The sequence below is a fragment of the Salvia miltiorrhiza genome, chromosome 8, assembly GCF_028751815.1.
Source record: "Salvia miltiorrhiza cultivar Shanhuang (shh) chromosome 8, IMPLAD_Smil_shh, whole genome shotgun sequence".
NCBI classification, from domain to species: domain Eukaryota; kingdom Viridiplantae; phylum Streptophyta; class Magnoliopsida; order Lamiales; family Lamiaceae; genus Salvia; species Salvia miltiorrhiza.
The window spans coordinates 21,763,354-21,785,684 of record NC_080394.1 but is presented as its reverse complement, the minus strand read 5'-3'; the positions used below and the strand labels follow the sequence as shown (position 1 = coordinate 21,785,684).

At 39.2% G+C, this 22,331-nt stretch overlaps 3 protein-coding genes across 3 annotated transcripts; all 3 read right to left on the bottom strand.

The window, feature by feature from the left end:
• Positions 1-4,768: 4,768 nt before the first annotated feature.
• Positions 4,769-6,162, bottom strand: LOC131001834 (glycosyltransferase 6-like). Its single transcript, XM_057928437.1, has one exon. The coding sequence runs from the start codon at positions 6,009-6,011 to the stop codon at positions 4,860-4,862; it is 1,152 nt and encodes a 383-aa protein (XP_057784420.1). The 5' UTR covers positions 6,012-6,162; the 3' UTR covers positions 4,769-4,859.
• Positions 6,163-9,586: 3,424 nt separating this feature from the next.
• On the bottom strand, positions 9,587-10,365 carry LOC131001833 (uncharacterized). The gene has a single exon (XM_057928435.1). The coding sequence runs from the start codon at positions 10,195-10,197 to the stop codon at positions 9,745-9,747; it is 453 nt and encodes a 150-aa protein (XP_057784418.1). The 5' UTR covers positions 10,198-10,365; the 3' UTR covers positions 9,587-9,744.
• A 1,426-nt stretch (positions 10,366-11,791) lies between these two features.
• LOC131001832 (CMP-sialic acid transporter 1) lies at positions 11,792-14,929 on the bottom strand. The gene is made up of 8 exons (XM_057928434.1): positions 14,739-14,929; positions 14,506-14,589; positions 13,940-14,154; positions 13,687-13,765; positions 13,130-13,299; positions 12,684-12,870; positions 12,445-12,522; positions 11,792-12,338 (listed from the first exon to the last, which is right to left on the bottom strand). The coding sequence occupies exons 1-8, from the start codon at positions 14,787-14,789 to the stop codon at positions 12,195-12,197; spliced, it is 1,008 nt and encodes a 335-aa protein (XP_057784417.1). The 5' UTR covers positions 14,790-14,929; the 3' UTR covers positions 11,792-12,194.
• Between the last annotated feature and the right edge of the window lie 7,402 nt (positions 14,930-22,331).

The window sequence follows — 22,331 nt, the reverse complement described above, 5'->3', positions numbered from 1 at the left end:
CATTTATATGCTCAAATACTAAATATAGCAAGAATAATAAGACTCTTCAAATTTCAAAGATTGTAAATAAAATTAGAATTTTATTTTTATTTTATGTGGATTAATGTTTGATTGCGAGGGAAAGCTTTATTTTCATATTGAATTACGACGTTTTAAATTTAGAGAAATTTTAGATTGGAAAAAATCAGAAAAAGTAAAATTTAGTGTATTTTATTTCAAATTTCAAAGATTGTGTGCAGAACTATAATCCGTCCAAAATTTGTGTATTTTACGGCAATTTCCCAAATAAAATCCAACTCCATTTCATTTTTTATGCACACAGTGAAATTCTTATTTGATTTTATGAAAAGTCTTATTTTCATTTACGAATAAAAGATCTTATTTACTCTTAAGAAAGCCTTATTTGATTTTATAAAAAGTCTTATTTATGTTTAATCAAAGTCTCATTTACGAATAAAAAGTCTTGTTTGCTCTTAAAAAAGTCTTATTTATTTTTAAGAAACACATTATTTGATTTTGTGAAAAATACTAATTACATTCAAACAAAGTCTCATTTACAAAAAAAAAATTTAAAGTCAAATTTGCTATTAAGATATATCACACCTCAATTTCCCGAGAGAATAAGAAACAGGCTATGTGATGATTGTGCTAGGCTTTACTTGAATAAACAGATGTTGTGCCCTTAAAATCGGGCAACTCATTTTTAATAGAGAAGGACGTCATAAATGATATATGGATTACAGGTACAACCAAAATAATAAAAAGATCATCACATGATCAGAAGTTTGATGGCTCGAGACCAAAACAACATTTTATACTATGTATACTAAAAATATAATTTGTGCTCGTATTTTTCTTAGCTCGTGTATTGGATGCTATCTATAAATTAACTGGTTGTCATTGGAGAAAATGAATTTTCCGAGACAACAGGTTCTAGTAGAAAGCAAATCACCAATGAATATGTACGTATACAATTCTGGTTGGCAGAGTGATTTATGCTTAATTGTTCTATTTTTTAGGGGTTTGCATATGCATGTTTTAAAATAATCTTCTGGAAATTGGTGCGTTTTATGGTGTATTTTATGCTTTGCAGGAGATTTAGGATTTCGAGATGAAGAGTGCAAATGTTGGAGAAGTTTGGGCTAAGAATTACGTTTTTGTGCATACTCTGGCGCGTCAGAGAAGCGAATCCCAGCGCTGCAGAGAAATGCAATTGGCAGAGAAATGCAACAGCCAGAGCGGAGGAGAAGGATGCCAGAGCAGCGAAATCACAAGTCAGAGGGCAGCGAAGTCATCGCAGCGAAATCACAAAGCAGAGGAATCACTAGTCAGAGCAGACAAGTGCGCGCGGAGCAGAGGAATCAACGGTCAGACCAGAGGAATGAAAGTCTCGCCAAAGAAATGCCAGAGCAGAGAAGTCAGACAGAGCAGAGAAATGCACCAGAGCGGAAGCCATTTCTCTGACGGAAGGCCATTTCTCTGATGGAATCCGTTCCGCTGGCGAGAGCTGCGAATTCGGCCAGAGTGGAGATGACTTGCAGCGCGCGTCACAGATGGAAGTTGCCTTATCTTGCACGATTTTATTACCTTTAGAGTTCTACTTTGCATGGCAACTTCCATGGTTAGGGCTGGGAATTTCGGGATCGGGTAATCGGGTACCCGATACCCGACCCGAAAAAATCGGGTATCGGGTACCCTATACCCGAAAAATTAGGGGTCGGGTTTGGGATCGGGTATTTAGGGTCTAAAAAAATCGGGTATCGGGTATACCCGATCGGGTATCGGGTATACCCGAAATACCCGAATATTTAATTAAGTGTATTTTAAATTCACCCAAATTCCCATAATCCCAAATTCGAATATAGTCCCTAATTCCCAATTTCCCAGAATCCCAAATTCCCCCAAATTCGCTGGTTTGAAATTCCCATTTTCCCTTCCTTTCCCTAATTCCCTTCGTCTTCGTGACTCGTCAGTCTCAGGAGTCTCCGCCTCCCGCCCTGCTGTTCCAGGATCTCCGGCCTCCCACCCAGCGCCCCTCGCCCGCCCGCCCGCCGTTGCCGTTTCCGCCGCCGCCTAGGACTTCGCCCCGCAGCAGCCCAGATCCGAGACGGCGAGACTTCGCGAGTCGTTCCCGTCGTTCCGCCGCCGCCTAGGACTTCGCCCCGCAGCAGCCGCACCGCCTCCGATTTCCAACAACCGCTGCTTCTTCTTCTTCTTCTTCTTCTTCCTTTTTTTTTTTAAATAAACAGATATGCTTTTTTTTGTCTTGGTTTGAGAATTGAGCAAAAAAAATAAAATTCTGTACAGATTTGAAAGTTGCTACAAATCGACGGTGGTGGTTGAATTTTGGTGGAATTTCGTTGTGAGTTTTGGTGGAATTTTGGGTTGAATTTCGATGGAAACTGGAAACGTGAAACTGAGTCGACTCGGGTAATTTAGGGTACCCGAATACCCGACTCGGGTACCCGAGTCGGGTATTAGGGTACCCGATTTCAATTTCGGGGTCGGGGTCGGGTATAGGGTTTAGGGGATTTTCGGGTTCGGGTACCCGATTTTTTCGGGTAGGGTACCCGAACCCGACCCGATTCCCAGCCCTATCCATGGTGATCCATAGGGATTTGAAGTCTATAAATAGGGCCATACTTTTCATTGTAAAATAATCATCCCTTGCCCTAGTTTTAGACGCCATCTTTGAGATCTGTTGGCATCCGAAGCTTAGGAATTTAATTGATTTCATAGTGTCGATTTTTAATTAGGTTTCAATTTAGTTTTGTTTAGCTTTTATTCTTAGATTGTGATTGCGTGACACAATTACACGTTCAAGACGTTTACGGTATTTCGTATTTCAATTCAATTTATTTTGTTTAATCATGTTTACGTTTTTCGTTCATGTTTATGCTTTCTTTTTAAGTATGCAATTTAAATTATGCACTTTAGTTTCACGCCTAGATTAGTTGGTTTTTAATTTACAAGTATTTAATTTCTTAAGTTAGGTTTAATTTGAGTTGTTTAAATTCTTGCCTAGGTTAAGTTTAAATTCAAGTCAAGTTTAATTTAAGTTTAAGTTTAAGTTTAAGTTTTTAAAATCAAACTCTTTACTGCTTTCTTTTATTGCTTTTTCCTACGATACTACTAAAAGCCCTTTAAGACTTTCCTTGAGAGATGACACTGGGTCAACTTACCATCATTAGGATGTCCTTGTTCTATTGCAAGTCAACTTAGAGGTGTTTCTAGTTGAGTCATAGAGCCAACAAAGTTCTGATAGAAGGATCGGATTTTACCAATAAAGAACAAAAATATTTTTAGTATGAACCATCACATTTAACTTTACATAAAATCAAGCTTAGTAGTTCAACACGTACATTTCGAAAATAGAACCTCACATGTTTTGTAGACAACCAAGCAACTGAATTGGTATGGTCAGGAACCTAAATATATCCTCTTTTGTGTAGGCCTACAAGATAAGTTCTCGACTTAAACTCGTAGTCCTAAAACTAATATTACCATTTTCATAACTAATCATCAATTTCTAACTAGATTCTCAACACTTGGATTTTCAAAATTTAATAAATCTTGAAAAATATTTTATCGACTAAGAATACCAACAATACCCTTACTCGAACTTCTACTCGAAAAAATTAACTTAATTAGTTGTTATACCTTCTATACAAGGTATAACTTAAAAGTGTGTTCTCTTTATTTGATAAATTTATCATGAAAAAATGAAGGATAACGAAAATTTCTTCATTTAAAGTTTAAACGCCTCATTTCTTTTCCTTCTATACAAGGTATAACTTAAGGTGTGTTTTCTTTAGTTGATAAATTTATCATTAGAAAATAAGGGATAACCGAAATTTCTCCCTTTAAAGTTTAAACGCCTCCTTTCTTTTCCCTCATTATTTACGAAAGAAATTTAATTTCCATTCATTCTTTTCACTTCAAAAAGTAATAATATAATCCCTTCGTTTTTAGTATGATAGTATTATCCCTCTTAAAAGTGAAAATAGGGAATGAGAAAGAGTAGCTTTTTTTTGTAGAAAATAAGAAAAAAGAAATAAGTAAGAGATTTAATTAAAGGAAGAGCTTTGTTATTCTCTCTTTCCCATAATAAATTTATCAACTAAAGAGAACATACCCTAAAGTTATAATTTTTATTTTAAAATACATCTTAAAATTCTTCATAGAATTGAGGATGGTTATGATAACAGGAGTATGGTTCACAATATAACTAATAGATTTTTGAATTTGAGGTTATTTTCTGTCTTCTGTTCAGGGAAGTGGGTACTGGGTATACATCATCGAGCCTAGCTCATTGCCTCATTGGCTATAAATTAGGCCTTAATTAAGTTTTCAATTATACTTTTAACTGATTCTATCTATATAGATATACAAACGGAAAGTGAAATGAAATACTAATATTCACAAATTTACAGCCAAAACTCATCAATAATGCAATTTCCGTTTCTCTCTATATATATATATATGTGCGCGAGATAAGAGCCTACGATATAAACACTTATTAACATATAAAATACGAACTACCTAAAATGTATGAATTATATGTAGAACACATATAAATTCGTTGTGTAAATATATGAATTGCGAAAAATAAATTTTTTATTACCTATGAAATTCGAACTCGGAACCATGAATTCATACATCAAGATGATGAATTAATCGTAGATCTTGGTGATCTAAAAACTGAAAATGATTTTTATTTTATATTTTAAAATATATTTATATTTTAGCCCACCCCTGTATATATTAAGTTGATATCCTCGAATAGAAAATCAGAAAGAGCAGAGTTAGGTAGTATTAAAAAAATTCGTAAGAAGAAAAAAGTAAATGTTGTTGGTAAATTAATAAAATGGCAAAGGTGTAACAAGGGAGGCATTCCCTAAATCCGGGTGCACGAAGCCATAATTGGTCAAGACTTGATTATCCGCAAAATTAAGCGCTCTCTCCATGCCGACCCTGCACGAGTCCCCCTCATACGCCGGGTTATGCTCCCCGCTGCACGGCTGGCACCCCGTGAAATGCGTCACGAACGGCCTCCTCTCCTTCACCGCCACCTCCACGTCCACCTCCGCATGCCGCCGCCGCCGCCCCTCCCTCCTCCCCAGCTCCTCAAACCTCCCGACGATCCCGATCCAGTAGCCATGCAGCGCGTACTCATTCTCCACGTAGATCCTCTCCCTCCACCTCCTCTTCCCCTTCAACATCAGGTACACCAGCGCCGACTGGTCGTCGGAGTCCGGAAACATCTTGTCCTTGAGCGTGGCTCTCTGCATCTCCCCCCATCTCTTGAACCTGGGGCTCTTGGGGCCCATCCCGCCCCACGCCTCCAGGAACTCCATCGACCACCCGCAGTTCCGGATCAAGAACACGCCGGCGTTGAGCGACACCCAGCTCTTCTTCTCGTAGATCATGTCGGGCCAGCCGTGGACCACCAGGTTGTGATCCTTGTACCTCTCCAGCGGCACCGCGAACTCCATGTCCGTGAAGATCGCATCCGAGTCCACCCAGAACAGCCACTCCGCCTCCGGGTGGGCCACCATGGCCGCCCGGATCACCGGTATCTTCGCCCAGTACGACCGCATCTCCGGCTGCAGGAACGCGTTGTTGTACAAGATTCCGTAGCTGTGGATTCTGCAGTAATCCACCTTGTTCTTGAAGAATCTTAATAGCAAATGGTCTCCCGATGGATTGCTGCATGGCGACGGCTGAGACCCCGTGATCACAAACACGCGATTCTCCGATTTTGAGAATTGGGGATGGACTTTCAACCACTCGTCTCTTTTCTCGTCCCACTCGCTCTCGGCCTTATCCGTCGTGTATACGGTTTCCGGGTCGTCGTAGAACGTCGGACCCTTCGATTCGATGCGGGATGAGAATCGGAGCCATGGATCGGCCAAGGTCAATATTGGAATTAATATTACAAGTGATGCCGCTGCCGAAATGCATAACCTCCAACAAATTGATGGTTTTTTTTGGAGGATGGGTTTCGCCATTTTTTGGATTTTGTGTGATCACTCTAGTATGTATGGATATATATGGTTTTATTATATATGGGTGTGTGGAGTTTTTTTTTTTCTTTACCTTGATTATTTAATAAGAATTCCGAGGTGGGAGATATGTTTCTGTTTTTGGTCAGAATTAATAAAAGATATAGTAATTGATTTGTATGAAATGCAAATCTGATGTTTCCGCAACAGGATGCTTGCATTTAATTACGACGGCTGTAATGTATGCCCGACCTAACTCGTTAACGCCACAATCCAAGGGGAGGTTTACTCTTGAAAATGACTATGGAATTTTGTGTCGTATATATCCGGAGAAAGAATTCTTCAACCATCTCATTCTTTTCGTGAGATTTCAATCTTTTCTTCTTTAGAGGAATTTGACGTTGAATCTGTAGGTTTATGATTTAGGAAGTGAGAATGGGTTGCACATCTCTCTATTTGTTTGTTCAATTTTTATTTTCTATCTGCATCTCATGGTGAGAAAAGTCACGAAAGCAGAGGATATGTTGGGAATTGTTAGCCTATTTTTGATGTGATGATTGAAATAAGTTGTCGCCTTTTTAGGGAAAGTAAGTACTATACTTTTGAATAGTATTACATCTTTTTTTTTTTTTTTTTTTATTGGGAAATGGAAGTGGTATTTGAATCCTAAAAACTGGCTACTAATTAAGATAATAAAATTTGTATCGTCCATTAATTACATTACATAACTTTTTTTTTATAACATTACATAACTTTTTAAAACCACGAACTTATAACATTTAGTAAAATCACTACTATATAGTATGTTCATTCCTTTTTTCTACTATAATCTTCTAAGTGCAACATATTCCTAAGGAGTTGTGGATTTTCCTCTCCCCACTTAATTATTTGTATAAACCAAACCTACATGGGGACCCTTTTTCACTCTACTGCTGCTGTTGAACAAGTATGAAGATGGAGACTAGTCATAGCAACTATATATTCAAACGTTTTTGTCAAAATCGTACTTCTCCTTCGCAGATGGAGAAAGAAGCAATCTGCGTAGAAGCAAGCCTTTGCCAGATATTCCTGGGGCGGGAGCATCTCCTCATCGCCATCTCCGTCGCCATCATCGATGTTGAGGGGCTCGAAATTTCTGCCTTGCCATCGTTATAGACTTATAGTTGTGTGCACCACATGCCTAATGCACATATTTGTGGTGGTGGTGAGATTGGAGAAATTCTAATAATGAAAGATAAAAATATTTAATTATAAATTTTATTAATTATAAAAAAATTAATGCCCATATATATATATGTGTGTGTAAGAGTAACAAATCCCTAAACATAAATTAAATAAGAGCACCAACATTGGTTGAGGTGTAGTTGATTTAATTATGCTTACTCATATTAATTAGCTTTGAATTTTTGAGTTTTGATTAAATTTAAATTAAAAAATTACAATAATTGAAATAAATTGAGAGAATTTGTGAGGAATGAATGAAAGAAATTGAGAGAAAATATTGTAGAAATAGTGTAAGGAGTGGTGTTATTTATAGATGAATTAAAAGAAATAAAAAATAAAAAACGGTGAGTTAATAGCTGTAACATTTTTTTTTCAATTTTCTTAAAAATAAAATAAAATCAAACACGTACAATGCCCGCGCCAGACTTATAATGCCCACTTAAGCTTGGCTCGTTGGATAAGCCGCGCCTCGAACTCTCCAATGCCGCATCGATCGGCTCATCACTAAGGGCGGCTTTTTGGTGATCCAGTGCTGATGCTCAAGTCTATTTTAAATCCATGTGTTTATAAACATGCAAATACTGTACACAAGAGTCAAGACGGATGCATAATTATAGTTTGAATGAATTTACACATGATCATATACAGTGACGTAGCCAGACTTTTTAGTTAGGGGGGCCAAATACTCTCTTCGTAACCAGCTAAATTTATTTTAATTTTCTAATATGGAATAAATATAAGTAAAAAACATCTAATCACTTATTCATTTTTATTACCAATTACACTTATTTTGATGGAAAAACAGAGAAAAATATATTTTCATCCATTTTCCATCATTTTCACATATTTACTATGATGGAAAATTTTCTTTGGCCAGTGTGAAATATTTTATCGGGCATCCCCTTTTCACTCATTTTCTCTCCAATATTGGATAATATTATCCTAAGTATGGGTGTGAAAATATTTTTCAACATTTTATCATCTTTTCATCTCTAGCAAAACATATGATAAAAAAAAATGAGAAAAATATTTTCTCACCTTTTCTTATCTATCATTTTCCAATAGTTTTTTTTTCAACTGAAGTAAACGCACCCTTAAAACACTAGTTTTACAATCGTTCAATAGCTTATCTCCTTTATGTAGAGAAAAATTGGGATTATTACTAAAATAAGAATATTTATGTATTTATTTAATATTAAATATAAAATTACTAAAATACCCCTAGTGTTTTTGAAATTTCCAGGGGGGGCCAGTGCCCCCACTGCCCCCCCCCCCCCCCCCCCTCTAGCTACGTCAATGATCATATAAATATATTTAATTGGGCATAATTAGCCCATTTGTTTGGACTTATGAATTGGGCACATGACCAATACACTTTTCGGGTCATGTAATTTCGGCCCATTCTTTTGTTGTAAAATTATACTCCTAAAATTGCATGTCGCCATGACTCTTCTCCATCCTCACATCTTCTTCCAGTTTGCATGATTCATCAGTCGACAATCATTTAGCTTTTATTATGAGTAAAGTACCCTGGTTAGGGAATTTTGCAAGCGAAAAATAGATCACCAATCTTTAATTTTGAAGACATATTATCCCTTGTTCTGAAGGCATAAATCCCTAGCTACTTACCTAAACTATCAGTTTTCAAGATTGAAACAAATTTCATATATATTGATTCAAACATCCTATACACATGAGAAATTAATTAAAGTCAAATCATTACGTAATTCTTTTGACAAGTTCTTCTCCACCATGTTTCTATTTGCTGACCTGCAAAGAATACTCTGTTCTACTAGAATAAATCTCAATTTGCAATGCTTGCACATGGTCTACTTCCAACAACACAACTACAGAGTCAATATGTATATAGATGTAGAATTAGCCAGCAAGGATGCTTTTACACACACACACTGCTAAAATGAGTGTATTTTTTACAAGAAATTCCGTGAATTATAATTAAGTGACAATAAATTAAACCCGAAACCAAAAGGAGCCAGCGTACTTAATTAAATCATGTGTATACAGGGGCGAACGTGCATTTCTATATTAGTATATAACAAGACATAAAAGTAACAAACTCTAACACTTCTTTTTAGTAGTAGATGCTTTCACTTTGAATGTCAAATATACATATATATAGCCCTACAACTACACGTGGATCGGATATAAATTGTAAAATGTAAATTCGATTTAAAAGATAATAATATTGATGGCCCCAATTCCAAGGTTGGGCGAGGCCAAACAACTCAACTACGCCAACCTATTACATACATACATTTTCAACTTTGATATATATATATGTTGAAGCCATCCATTGTAAATATATATAATTAAATATCAATGTGTATATATATAAGTTTCGATCATCTTATAATGCCTTTCAGATTAACTCAATTGTAAAAATGCAATAAAAGTTACAATGAAAACAAACATCAGATTTACATGGGATACATTGACATTATTACAAATATTGCACAAAATAACAAGTAAAAGTAAAAGAAGCAGATAGAGTTAATTATGGCAGGAACTTAAGTCTTGTTGAAGCTGGAGCTGCATAGCTTCTACTCCTGTGGTATTGCAATTGATCTCCAAGCAAACACATTCTCTCGTCGTCTCCCAACTCAAACGCTTTCTCTTCCTCAATCCTCCCGTACGCAACACTCTTGCTCCGCCTCACTAGAAGCATCGAGCGGCGGAGCTCCTCCTCAGTTCTCCCGGCGCGAGCGTGGGCGAGGCTCATGAGATCCCGCAATTGCTCGTCTGCACTTCTGAAAGCTGAGTTGGCGCTGGGCAGAGTTGAAATGTGCGGCGTGGGGCAGCCCATGGCGTTGCCGTAGGTGACCCCGCCGCCGCCACCCGTCGCCGCGAGGCTCTGCATGTAGAGGTCCCGGGCTCGGGCCAGAGCCCGAAGAGGACATTTGATGTAACGGAGGAATTTGCTCTGTGTCCCAATCCTTTTCGATCTCATTTTTCTCTTTAATTGATGGAAAATTGAAGCAAGCAGGGATATTGCTTCAACTCACTGCCTTATATATATTGTGGTATTTAATTATTTGTTGGAGCATATATAATATACTATGTTGCAATTTAAAAGTGAGGCGTCGCGAGTTGGGAGGCTCTTTTGGCGGTGTGGACCAAGGAGCACATGGATGGATGCCATGCAATTCCAACTTTGATAAGTAAATTGAAATTTGTAATTGTAAAAGTGGTGGACTTTTTCAGAAAATGCGATTGGATTTAACAAATTTATCAGCTCTATCCCTACCTACATCATCAAACTTTGTATATTTGAAGTTATAAAAGTAATGATGCTTGTCTTGTAAATGGGGTTGCAGGCAGCAACAATGCCATTTTTGAAGGAGTCTTAGCTTCCTTTAATATTTAAAGGGATAGACAACAGCTAATTTGTGGAGTACTAAGCCAAAAGTTTGTTGCCAGCCCAAAAAAAAAGAAGTCATCGATTTGCTTTTTTAAGGTTTTTGTTGGTCTATCATGTTTTTGGAATATTGATTCTAGTGTGCACCACTTCAACCTGTAGTTTTTGTAATTCAAGCCACACTTATTTATAACTTGATCCCTTTTTGAGAGTTTTATAGCTAGGAAGGAGAGTGTGAATTTAAGGTAAGGTGTTAGAATTTCTGAGAGTTAATTATATTTATCAATTTTATACTATTTTAAATAAAATTTTGTTATTTAATAAGATCGTGTTGGTACACCAAATTAGGCCTGATGGCACAATAATATGGGTTTATATTAATATGATTGTTTGGTATCCAAGATTATTTAACTATCAAACTTGAGATTCAGGCAAGGCCCGGTCTAAAACAATGTTTCTATTTGGTAAAAAAATCATGTCCCACCTTCGGATTGCACACAGCTATAGATTGATGATTTGGTTGATACAGAAAAAAAGTTTCCAATTCGATACCTGATCTCTAGATTTTCTTACTCTTAATTTAGTTCTTGTTGGGATGAGATAACTTTCTCTGATATTTTTCGAACTCAATTGAAGTCATTGCTCTGATAATTTTCTATAAATTCAATTGAAGTCAATGTTGTTCTTTCTCTGATTTTAAAAAAAGTTTACAATTGAAGTCGTTGTTCTTTCTCTGATAATTTTCAAACTCAATCTTTGTATTTTCTCTCTGATTTTATTTCTTGTTGAAGGATATAGTTATCATTTTTGAAATGTTGTAAGGTTATTTTGGTCAATGTATAAGTCAATCTAGAAATTAATACATGGATACACTAAATACACTATAAAGGACATATAGTCTTAGATTAATAAGGTTTCAGTTTAGGAACCATCTGTGGAGGCCATTGATAATGCAGCAGCAATTTGCAGAGGAGTTAGTTGTACTTGGGAGAAAAAAGTTGGGAGTCCTCACATGGTGGCACAGCTCTCGTTGTCAGTGGTTGCCGCTGCCACCATCGGTGGTGCAGCGTGCCGGAGAAATCAATCCTCATTGCCCACCAAGAAATCTCTCTCTCACACACACACAGAAAGGAGCTACATTTTGGGAGATAACCAGAGCTGAGCATGCAGAGTGAAGAACAGATTATGATAGTGAATGCTACTTATTATAAACAATTGTATAACTACCAAATGTTCCACAAGTAGTGTATAACAAGACTAGATGTCTGCCAAGATGTGGCTGCACACCGATATCTACGCTTGGAACCAACGTTCTTAAATGGTTAAAAATCATACAACGCCTAAGAAGCTGAACTCAGACTGCAAGAACTTTCGCTTCCATCTACTCAACCAGATTTTCATACAGCTAACTAACTAACTCACTCTTGTAAGAATCCTGTGGTGATTTTGTCTTAGTTCCATGTTTCTACACGTTGTGATTCTACATCATCCAGCTTCTGAGGTTTGGAAAATATTCCTCGTTGCATTTTCCCGAATGAAAAAAGAAAGGGATAACAAGAAAAGGAGTGAGGTTCACTTGAATTGGCGCTCTAGGCAACTGTTCTTCGATCAACAGAAACTTCGTCTACACTTTCGGGCAATGCTTTTGTCGTCAAAGGCAAGTCCACGAGCACGGTTGGAGGGGCAAAATACATGTGCAGCGACATCATGCAGATAATGATTCCCAAAAAGAGCTGCACGCAAACAGTTACAATACATAATAGTCTAACTTGTGTTGATTATGTATGATGAAAGTGGGGAAGCACGAGATTTGAAGAAAATCAGAGATATACAACTCACCTGAAGAGTTGGTTTGAAATTGAAAATGTATACAGATACCAGCATTGTCAATAACATGGCCATCGACGTGGAATACACCTGTTGAGAAGGAAGACAGATTCCACTTATTTACCACATGTCATACTAGAAAAAAAGAAGAAATAGTAGACTATAAGCAATTGCCTCCAATACTCAAAATCAAGTACCATGACATTGCGGGAAGAAATTATAACGAAAATGATGATGGAAGTAATATGCACCTTAACAATGTTATCTGCATACTTCATCAACCACGATACTAATAGCCCAGTCGAACCAAGATTTAACACTACCAGCCAAGTTGTTAGACTGTATCCATTGAAAAGACGTTGCCACCATGGACCATTCTCGAATCCACTTCTAAAATCATCCGTGGCAAGTTTGGCCATGTTGAATATTGCACCAAATCTGAGAGGTAGAATTTGCTATATTGCATCAACAAAAAACACCCTTAACAGGCTCCTAATCCAAGTCAATACCCAGAAACGAAGAAATGAAATGTAAATAAGAAAACCCTTTGTCATTCTCCTCTATCCCCCGTTATCTCAGAAAATATTATAGTTGTTTCATTATGAAGATGTCGCGAGTCTGCTAGGGCGGTTCATATTGAGTAATTACATTCATCACGTGTAAGTAGAATGGTCCAGTACTACCAAAGGAAACTTACGTGTATAATTGAATATTCTGCCAATATAAGCTGTCATTGTTCTTTTTCATCAAGAATTCAGTGTAGACACCAGCCAATGCAGAGAGACAAGCAGATAATACACCCAGCATGTATCCTTGAATTGGAGACGAGAAGAGCGACTCACAAGAAGTTTCTCCACAACCTTTGACCTGTGTTAACATAACATAAAGAACTCAGATTACAAGAACCAGAAGTGCATATTGGCATAGACTAGTTATATTAACATGAAACGCTATACGAGCGAGGACAGTGATCATACAACTCCCAATTGAGAAAACAAGAGCTTACGTGTTGATATAATCAGGTATAACATTGATTATTCTATGAGTCCTTAAACCAAGCATCACCATCCAACTCTCATAAGTTTAACCTCTGTTCAATCTAGAGAGAACTCTTCGATCAAAATACAGAATTCCAAACCACCACCACCTTATACCCTTAATAAGTCAAATTTTTACGACAATAATGTTCCCAATCAGCCACATTGTCATTGTAGTTCACATTAAAGTAGAAGAGTAAGTAAAATTGAGCTGTACCTGGCTTGTCGTTGTTCCAATAGCCAATAGAAAGATAGCCATCCACTGCAAATTAGAAAGCTTCCTCCTCAAAAACAGCCTAAAATGGGAAATAAAAGTATATGCCAATTGTAGAACATCAACATCTACACAAGAGAAAGCTATGTGTAGCACTCTATTAAATGAAGCAAAGCCTTCGGATACTTAAAGTTTCAGTTACTGATATTTACGCCACCCAACAAGAGGATGCGAATAGGACTATAGGAGTAAGCACCTGAACAGTATTCCAGTCGTAACAATCTTTAAGTTTCCCATTATCTGATAAGTGGAGGTATCAACATATGTCAATGTAGCAAACTGCACATTGTTGTGAATGAGGTATATGACTGATGGAATCGGATACAATCGAACACTTCTCCACTCAGTCGTGATTTTAGGAGGAGGTGATGCCTGGCATTCTCTCCACAGCATCATACTAGACACAATTAGCTGCATCCAAAATGAAACTTGATACTAGTTAATGAATTGCAGAAATCTAATGTGATTAACATTCAACTACACATTAACACAGATTTTCTGAACTTCCAATTTCATAAATTGTTGTTAACCTTCCTCCCACGACCGCCCACCAACCAACCAAAAGAAAACAAACCTAATCTCATAAAAGAACAAGACATATAGTTATATCCTAACCTCAATTAGATTAACTCCCTTAGATGCTATACCCAGCAGCATATTTTTCTCACTTTATCAATACGAAACTCCAAACATTACATTTAATGAAGTCAAGTTTGAAGCTAACAGAACTAACCATACATTTTCAAGAATCGATGTACTTACCTTAAAAACTTCAGCAAGAAAAGGCACAGTGGCATAGTCATACTTGTACCCGCCGTTACTCTGAGATAATGTCGTCAATATTCCCTGCCAATTTCACCCAAAAGGAACAGACACTCATTTCAAAATCACATTTTTGGGGCAATTTTGAAACGATACATACGCATACAAGCAGATCAAGTCCGTTTGGATAAAGTATTTCAAATTTGAGCTGTAATAAGTGAGGGAGAGTAAACCTGAGAGCTTGTGAGAATGGTGAGGACTGAAGCGACGACGTACCACTGCATCTTCTTCTCCCCTTCACGCTGCACCACACTGTAAAATTGCTCACTCGTACATCAGGATTGAGAGCGGATTTGATCTTGCGTGAGAAATTCTGATTGTGCCCCTTTAATTTTGGAAATTCGGAAAAGAAACCCCTAGGTTTTACATAATTGTAGTAATTAATCGAACCGATCGTCTTTTAAATTCTCTGACTCGGACCGATCGGAAATGGAACAAAAAAATCGATCCATTTCTAATTTTTAAATGGTTTATACTCAATATATTAATCATTTTTTCTGGTTTATATACTAGGAAAAATATACGAATTTTATCCATGGTTTATATGATCACTTTTTAATTTAATTTTAAAATATATTAATTTATAATTTATTTACAATTATCCTACGACAAGGGCCTCCAACGAAATCGAAATTAATGTGGTACATACTGTAGTGGGCAAATTTTGTATAACCCATTTGAATAAATATTCACGGCCCAAACGTCTAGCCCAATTCAAAACACTGAATTAATTTCAATTAATTCAGCATGTACTCTAAGTCATCAAGGCCCATCGACCTAAATCCTAGAAAGGGTACCGACTTAGGGAAGAAGGCAGGAAACGGATCGGGGATATCGACCCCACAAATATCGGAACAACTAGGGTTTAAAGAGACGTGTCCGCAAAACTCTAACCGTCAGGCTATCACGGGATAAATAAAGACCAATTATGTCAATAGAGTTGGACGATCATTCGCACTCCAATACGTTATCTCCACCTTCTCTCCCCACTCGCACTACTCTGCCTCCACGCTCTTAGCCTTAGGTTTTCCGGTGACCTGATCAACCGGGACGACCCAACGGCCAACGCCAACGGCCCTCGCTCATTGTTGAATCGCCCTTCAACTTCGTCGACCAGATCGACCCGATTTACTCTTTCCTTTACTATCTTTCAATTATTTCAATACGATTTTTTAATATTGTTTATTGACTTGAGCGTCGGAGACCCTTCCATCGACACCCCCATCGATGCTTTAAGAAGGATTTTAACGTTGTTCGTGTTTCAAGTTGCTAGTGTCCATCGTACCAGACGACCTCGACGTCCTTATCCGTAATTATTGGATCTATCTCCAACACATACATAACAAAATCAAAATTGATGTATCAATTTCTTAAACGAAACGATGCATAATATTGCATAAAATATAAATTAATAAAACTCAAATACTCACCCTCACCCGTCACCCCACCCCCACCCCACCCCACCCCACCCCACTCACCCAAATTTCATAATGTTTTGAATATAAAAAAGTACATGTTTAAATTATTATTATTATTTTTAAAATTGACATGTTTTTCATGCATAATATTGCATACAAAATGTATATATTGCAAACAAAAATATATTATATTTTGCAACTAATCATGTATTTCTCGCCATTGACCCCTCCACGCTCTGTCGTTTTGTTTTTTGTTTGTTTGTTGTTGTTTTTTTTTTTTTAAAGTTGACATATTTTTCATGAATAAGTTGACACACAAAAATGCATGCATTTTTTACATCGTTTAAATCGAGGGTGGGGTCAATTTTTTTTAACGTAACTTTGCACACAAATATTCATAGCATTGCACACAAAAATGCATGCATTTTGTGCATGGTTCAGACGACGGAAGGGGGTGGGTTAATGGTGAATACTTGATCTGTCGCATAATGCAATGTATTTTTGTGTACAGTGCTTATGCATTTTTGTGTGAAATGTTATGTCATCCACTTAATTTGCGATTTATTGAAATGAGAAAGAAGAGAAAATGAAGAACTTAAAAACAATACTTGAAAGCACAGAGAAACAAGTTAAGGGTCAGGCCTCGTTAAAACCTCCTTAAAGAAAACCCCGCAGAAAAAACCTTTATGGATGACAAACCGCCCACGGCAACGACAAGACTGACCCCAACCACACTTCTTTTTTGTTTTTTCTATGCTATGCCTTTTGAATTACTTTTATTTATTATTTGTTTTTTGTTCTTATTATTTATTACTCCCTCCATCCCATGAATCTTGACACGTTTGATTTCGGCACGGGAATTAAGAAATTGTAGACTAGTGTTTTAAGTGCGTAGTTAATAAAATATAAAAGTGATAAAGTATGAGAGCTGAAATGGAAATTTTATTAAAAAGAAAAGGAAAAAAGAGAGACCAGATACATAAGGAAACAAGCAAAATAACCCGCAAGAAACCTCGGGTAACCAAAAAAGAAACCAAGACTAAGAGAATATTTTAAGCGGGTCGTCCTCGTCTAAAACATCGTCCTCTTCATCGTCCAACAAATCGCCCCATTTTTTCTTCATTTTTGAAGAGGCCACAACCGACATAGCATGGGCTGCATCGGTAGAGTTAGAGGAGTTGATCACAAAGTTTTGCAGTATCTGTCCTCCAGACTGAGCAAACTTCGCTTTATTCAGGAACTCCACAGCCGAAGAAGTGTCAAGACCAAGTCCATACATATCATCACTGCGTGCTGAATTTTGGAAATCCGAAGACATGCCATTGATTATGAAACGACGGAGCCTGTGCTTGATAGAAGAATCAGAAACTCTCCCCTTCTTGGTGATAGCCCCTTTCGGACGCCCTCGTGTACGTGAAATGGGTCCTGTCGTCCCAGTCAAAGTTAGCACAGCGTTGTTGTCAGTCATAACAGCAAGCGGCTGAACAACCAGGGGTGCAGAAGTCCTCTTGTGTTCCTGCTCAACTATCTCAATTTGGCTCTTTTCGTCATCTGAACCAGACTGTTCTATATCCTTTCTACCCTGACTGTCCTGAGGGATGCAAGCATCTGAAGCTCGGCCTCCATCAGAAGGCGGCTTGTCCATGTTATCATCACCATCAAGAGAAACCAACACAGCAAAGGGATTGGATGAGGTAGGATCTGAAGACTGTCCAATCTCAGCTAAAGCTTGTCCAGCCTTTGTTGGAGATTCCTGATTTCCGGTGTAGGGACGAGGATCAACCCTGTGGTCATCCACCTTGTAGTGACCACGTTCCCGGCCCTGATGTTCCGTAAAGCCCATCGTGGTCGTTTTACTCTTTCTGCATTGGTTAGCAGTATGTCCCACAACATTGCAAACGGAGCAGTAAAAAGGCAAATTCTCATATGGAAACTTGACAGTAAAATCAGTGTCGCCACACTTAATATCTAAAGCCTCAGGAATATCAGCCGAAACATCTAACTCAACAAGAATTCTAGCAAAGTGACCCACATGAGCCTGTGCAGACTGACCATCAATCAAGATAGGCATTCCCACTTCTCGTGCGACCCCGGAAAGAACCTCTGGGTGCCAATATTCATGCGGCAAGTTAAAGATTCTAATCCATACCTGAACAAGGGTAGAAGGCGTTTTGTAGGGATCAAAATTCGGCACCCAAGCCTGGAGATGTAGTATACCTAAGCGTAGACGCCAAGTCGTTTTAGTGAAAGCCGCTGCCTTATCCTCGTCGGTTGTGAAATTAAAAGTGAAGAAACCTTTTCCGAGAGGATGAATTGACCAACCGGCAGACGGTTTCCAAAGCTGCTGAAGTTCCTCCCAAAGATCCGCTGCAAACCGAGGTGAATCACCTTTGCGGAGGATCAGTCGGCCGTGAACCGCATGGGCGAAACGCCGGACTTGTCGTTGGTGGAAAGAAGGGTCCAAAACAAGGCAACGCTTGAGATCCACCAACTCCGGCCGGAGGATTGAATAGTTATGAGCCGGGACGTCCCTAGGTTTGGAAACTTGCTTGGTCGGACTGCCATCCCTAGCCTTCAGCTTATCTGCAAAAGAGGCATTCGGCTCAGGAGGAGGCGACACCTTCGGACCAGACGGGGGGGCCATCGAAGGGTTCGGAAGAGCAGCAACACCCGAACTTCGATCCAGAGGAGCGGTCTCGGAGTTCTCTCCTACAACGAAGGAGGAACGAGGAGTATTTGGGAGAAAATTTGTAGAGACGACCGGCAGATTGAGCGCACCTCTGTCGCCCGGTGAACTGAGTCCACCGGAAGCCAAAGACGGCGGCGGGAACCAACCAACGCTGGAGGAGCCATTGCCGCCGTTTGACGCCATCGGAAGATCAACGGCGTGTGGTCGCCGAGGTCGCCTTTTTCAGCCGTTTCCTCCTGTAAATAATTCGGCTCATCCGCCAAGGCTCGCATCCACCACTATGTGAATCGACCTGCCGTCGCCGCCGCCGCCTCCGTCTCAGTCGCGAATCGGTCCAGATTCCGCCGTGAGAAGAGGATAGATCGGGCGAAGAGCTCGCGAGGAAGAGGTGGAGCACGCGAGGAAGAAGCTCGCAGCAGCTGCTGCTGCGCCGCTGTGAAGAGTGCACAGCAACGGCTCCAGGCTGCGGTTCTTCAGCGGACGAGCAGCAGATGCGGCGGCGTGGCTGGCGTCGCTGCTGTCAATCCGCGGCGAGGTTGCTCCGAGCGCGGATGGCGGGCTGACGGGAAGTCAACGCCGGGCTTGTGCTGATTGCTTCGGTTGATAGAGAGAGAGAGTTGAGGCAGAGGTGTTGCTGTCACGGCGGCAGCAATTCTCGCCGTTAGAAGAGAGAGGGACGACGGCGGTGGAGGCTGCCGCCTGTTGCGAGATCGGGTCAAAATTGGAACAGGAGATATCGCCCAATCATTCCCCCCTGTAGGGGGTGTTTTGGATAAAGTATGAGAGATAATGTAATAAAAGTGATAAAGTAGGAGAAAGAGGGTAAGAGCATCCGCATCGCTTACACGATGCGGCCTACTCGTGTAAGGCCGCTATTGTGTAAGACGATGCGGCCCTTGCCTACACGAGGGCTACACGTTCTAACGTGTAGCCCATTTGCCCGTTGATGAAAGGCGCGTGTGAAACACGCGCCATTAAAAAAAATATATAGAAAATTCGATTTTTTGAAATTTGAATTTGAAGGCAGCTTTGACTGCCTCGGTTTGAGTGCAAATTTGATCGTTCGATATATATATATATATATTTTTTTTTAATTTTTTTCTTCTCTTTATATTCTCTTTTCCTCCTTCTTCTTCCTCACTTTCACTCCACAATTCTCCTCTTTCAATTTACACTTTTCAAGTCTTTTCTTCTTTTTTCTTTCGACAATGGCGGAATTCGACCACGGTTCTTCGTCTGATTCATCCGACGGTGTAGCTCACGCGATCATAGAGGAGATAGAGTTGCAGAAACAATTGCTTGCTCAAATCTACACCCAACCGGCGCCGGAGCCGGGACGTGTTAAACGTCCCCGGTCTTACGTCCACCGTGATCGTGAGGATGCCCATCTACGTCTTATGCAAGACTATTTCAACGAAAATCCGACGTACAGACCTACATTTTTCCGATGGCGTTTTCGAATGCAGAAGGAGCTGTTCTTGCGCATCGTCGAGGTTGTTCAAGGTGAAGATACTTACTTCCATATGACCACTGATGCAATAGGTCGGGACTCTCTCTCCCCTTTGCAGAAATGCACGTCGGCTATCCGCCAATTAGCCACCGGCGTCAGTGCGGATACTTTTGACGAGTATCTCAAAGTCGCCAACTCTACCGAGTGTGTATGCCTCAAAAAGTTTTGCAAGGCTGTCATCCGGGCTTTCGGAGCCCATTATCTGCGCTGTCCAACGTCGGAGGACATCACACACCTTACTCAGATGCACGAGGCACGACATGGATTTCCCGAGATGCTCGGGAGTCTTGATTGTATGCATTGGGGATGGAAGAATTGCCCTAAGGCATGGTACGACGCATATACACGCGGTGATCAAGGAGAGCCAACCTTGATCATGGAGGCCGTTGCATCCCACGATCTGAGGATTTGACATGCCTTTTTCGGTGTCGCTGGTTCGAACAACGACATCAACGTTTTCAACCAGTCGCCTCTCTTCGCCGACGTGTTGGATGGAACGGCCCCGCCTGTGCTCTTTCAGGCGAACCATCGCTACTACCAGATAGGCTACTACTTGTGCGACAGCATATATCCGGAGTGGCGTTGCTTCGTCAAGAGTCCATCGATGGCGACAAATCAGAAGGAAGCGAGGTTCAAGAAGATGTAAGAATCGGCACGAAAGGATGTCGAACGTGTTTTTGGAGTCCTTCAAGCTTGGTGGGGAATCATTCGCATTTCCGCGCGGAATTGGTACCTGGAGCACCTCCGGAACATAATGTTGTGTTGCATCATTCTCCACAACATGATTGTGGAGCACGAAGGTGAAGGAGCAACCAATTGGAGAGATGACGACGCTGGACATGGGGCGTCTAGCAATGACTCGACGGAGAGTGGTTGAGCAACCCCAGTTTCCTTCGAGGAATATGTGCAAAGAGATACCCTTATCCGAGATAGGTAGTTGCACGCCGCGCTCCAATATGATTTGATGGAGCATGTCTGGGCACGTTTCGGACCTCTAGGGCCGGAATAGTTATTTGTATGATTTGTTTTTATTTTATTAAGTTTTATGTAATTTTTAGGATTTCAAAATTAATGCAATTTAAATTTGAAGTAAATTGTGTGATCTAAATTTATGAAATTAAACTTAAATGAAAAATGGAAAAATCAAAACTAAAAAAATCATGTAGGCTATCATGTAGCCCCAATGCAGCCTCTTTACACCATGTGGTCACCCCCTTATAAAGTAAGCTATCATGTAACACTAATGCGGATGCTCTAATAATTACTTACCTTATTTGGAAATGTGTCAAGATTTGTGGGACGACCACCCAAAAAAGAATACGTGTCAAGATTTGTGGCAAGGATGGAGTATTTATTTTTTATTTACTTTGTTATTATTATTATTTTGAATTAAATTTGTATGGTAAATTAAATTTATAGATAATGTCACATGTCATCTTTTAATTAATGGATTAAATTTTTTTGATATTAATATAAAAAAAATTATTTGACTCTATCTTCATGCATTGTTTTTTTTTTACTCTTTTTTTGCCAGAGTCACATACATTTGTTATTTTGATTCTCCCTTATTTAAAGAGTCACATGCATGTTCTATATGTCTATCTTCAAATTCATTGAAGATTGTACTATAAATATCCTTCAACATACATTCATTACATTTTCTTATGCTTATCTTTTCTTATGGATCTCAATCAGAATTTTTTCTCAAACTCTCAAACCATCGCAAAATTATTATCCAAACTTTGAAAATATCCCAAACTCTGAGGGATTTATGCAGTTCGAAACTGCTATGAATTCCCAGTTTTCAACAAATATCATTGAATTCTATCCCTGAATATAATCGAACCTCTCGAGATATCCCTCAAATATCATGTCAAAAGGTTAGAAAAACACTCACAAACACTTTTGTCGGTCCACAAGGTTGGACAGATCAAGAAGACATATGCAATGTCTTCTTGGTGTGTAATTAGTGAGAATCCAATTGTTGGCACCAACAAAAAAGGTGACACATTATGGCAACACATTTTAGATTTGTATCAAGAAGCGCGAGCAACCAATCCACGATTGGGCGAATAAAAATCAGTGGAGTCACTGAGAAATTGTTATAGACGACTCAATACAAATGTGACCAAGTGAATTGGTGCATACA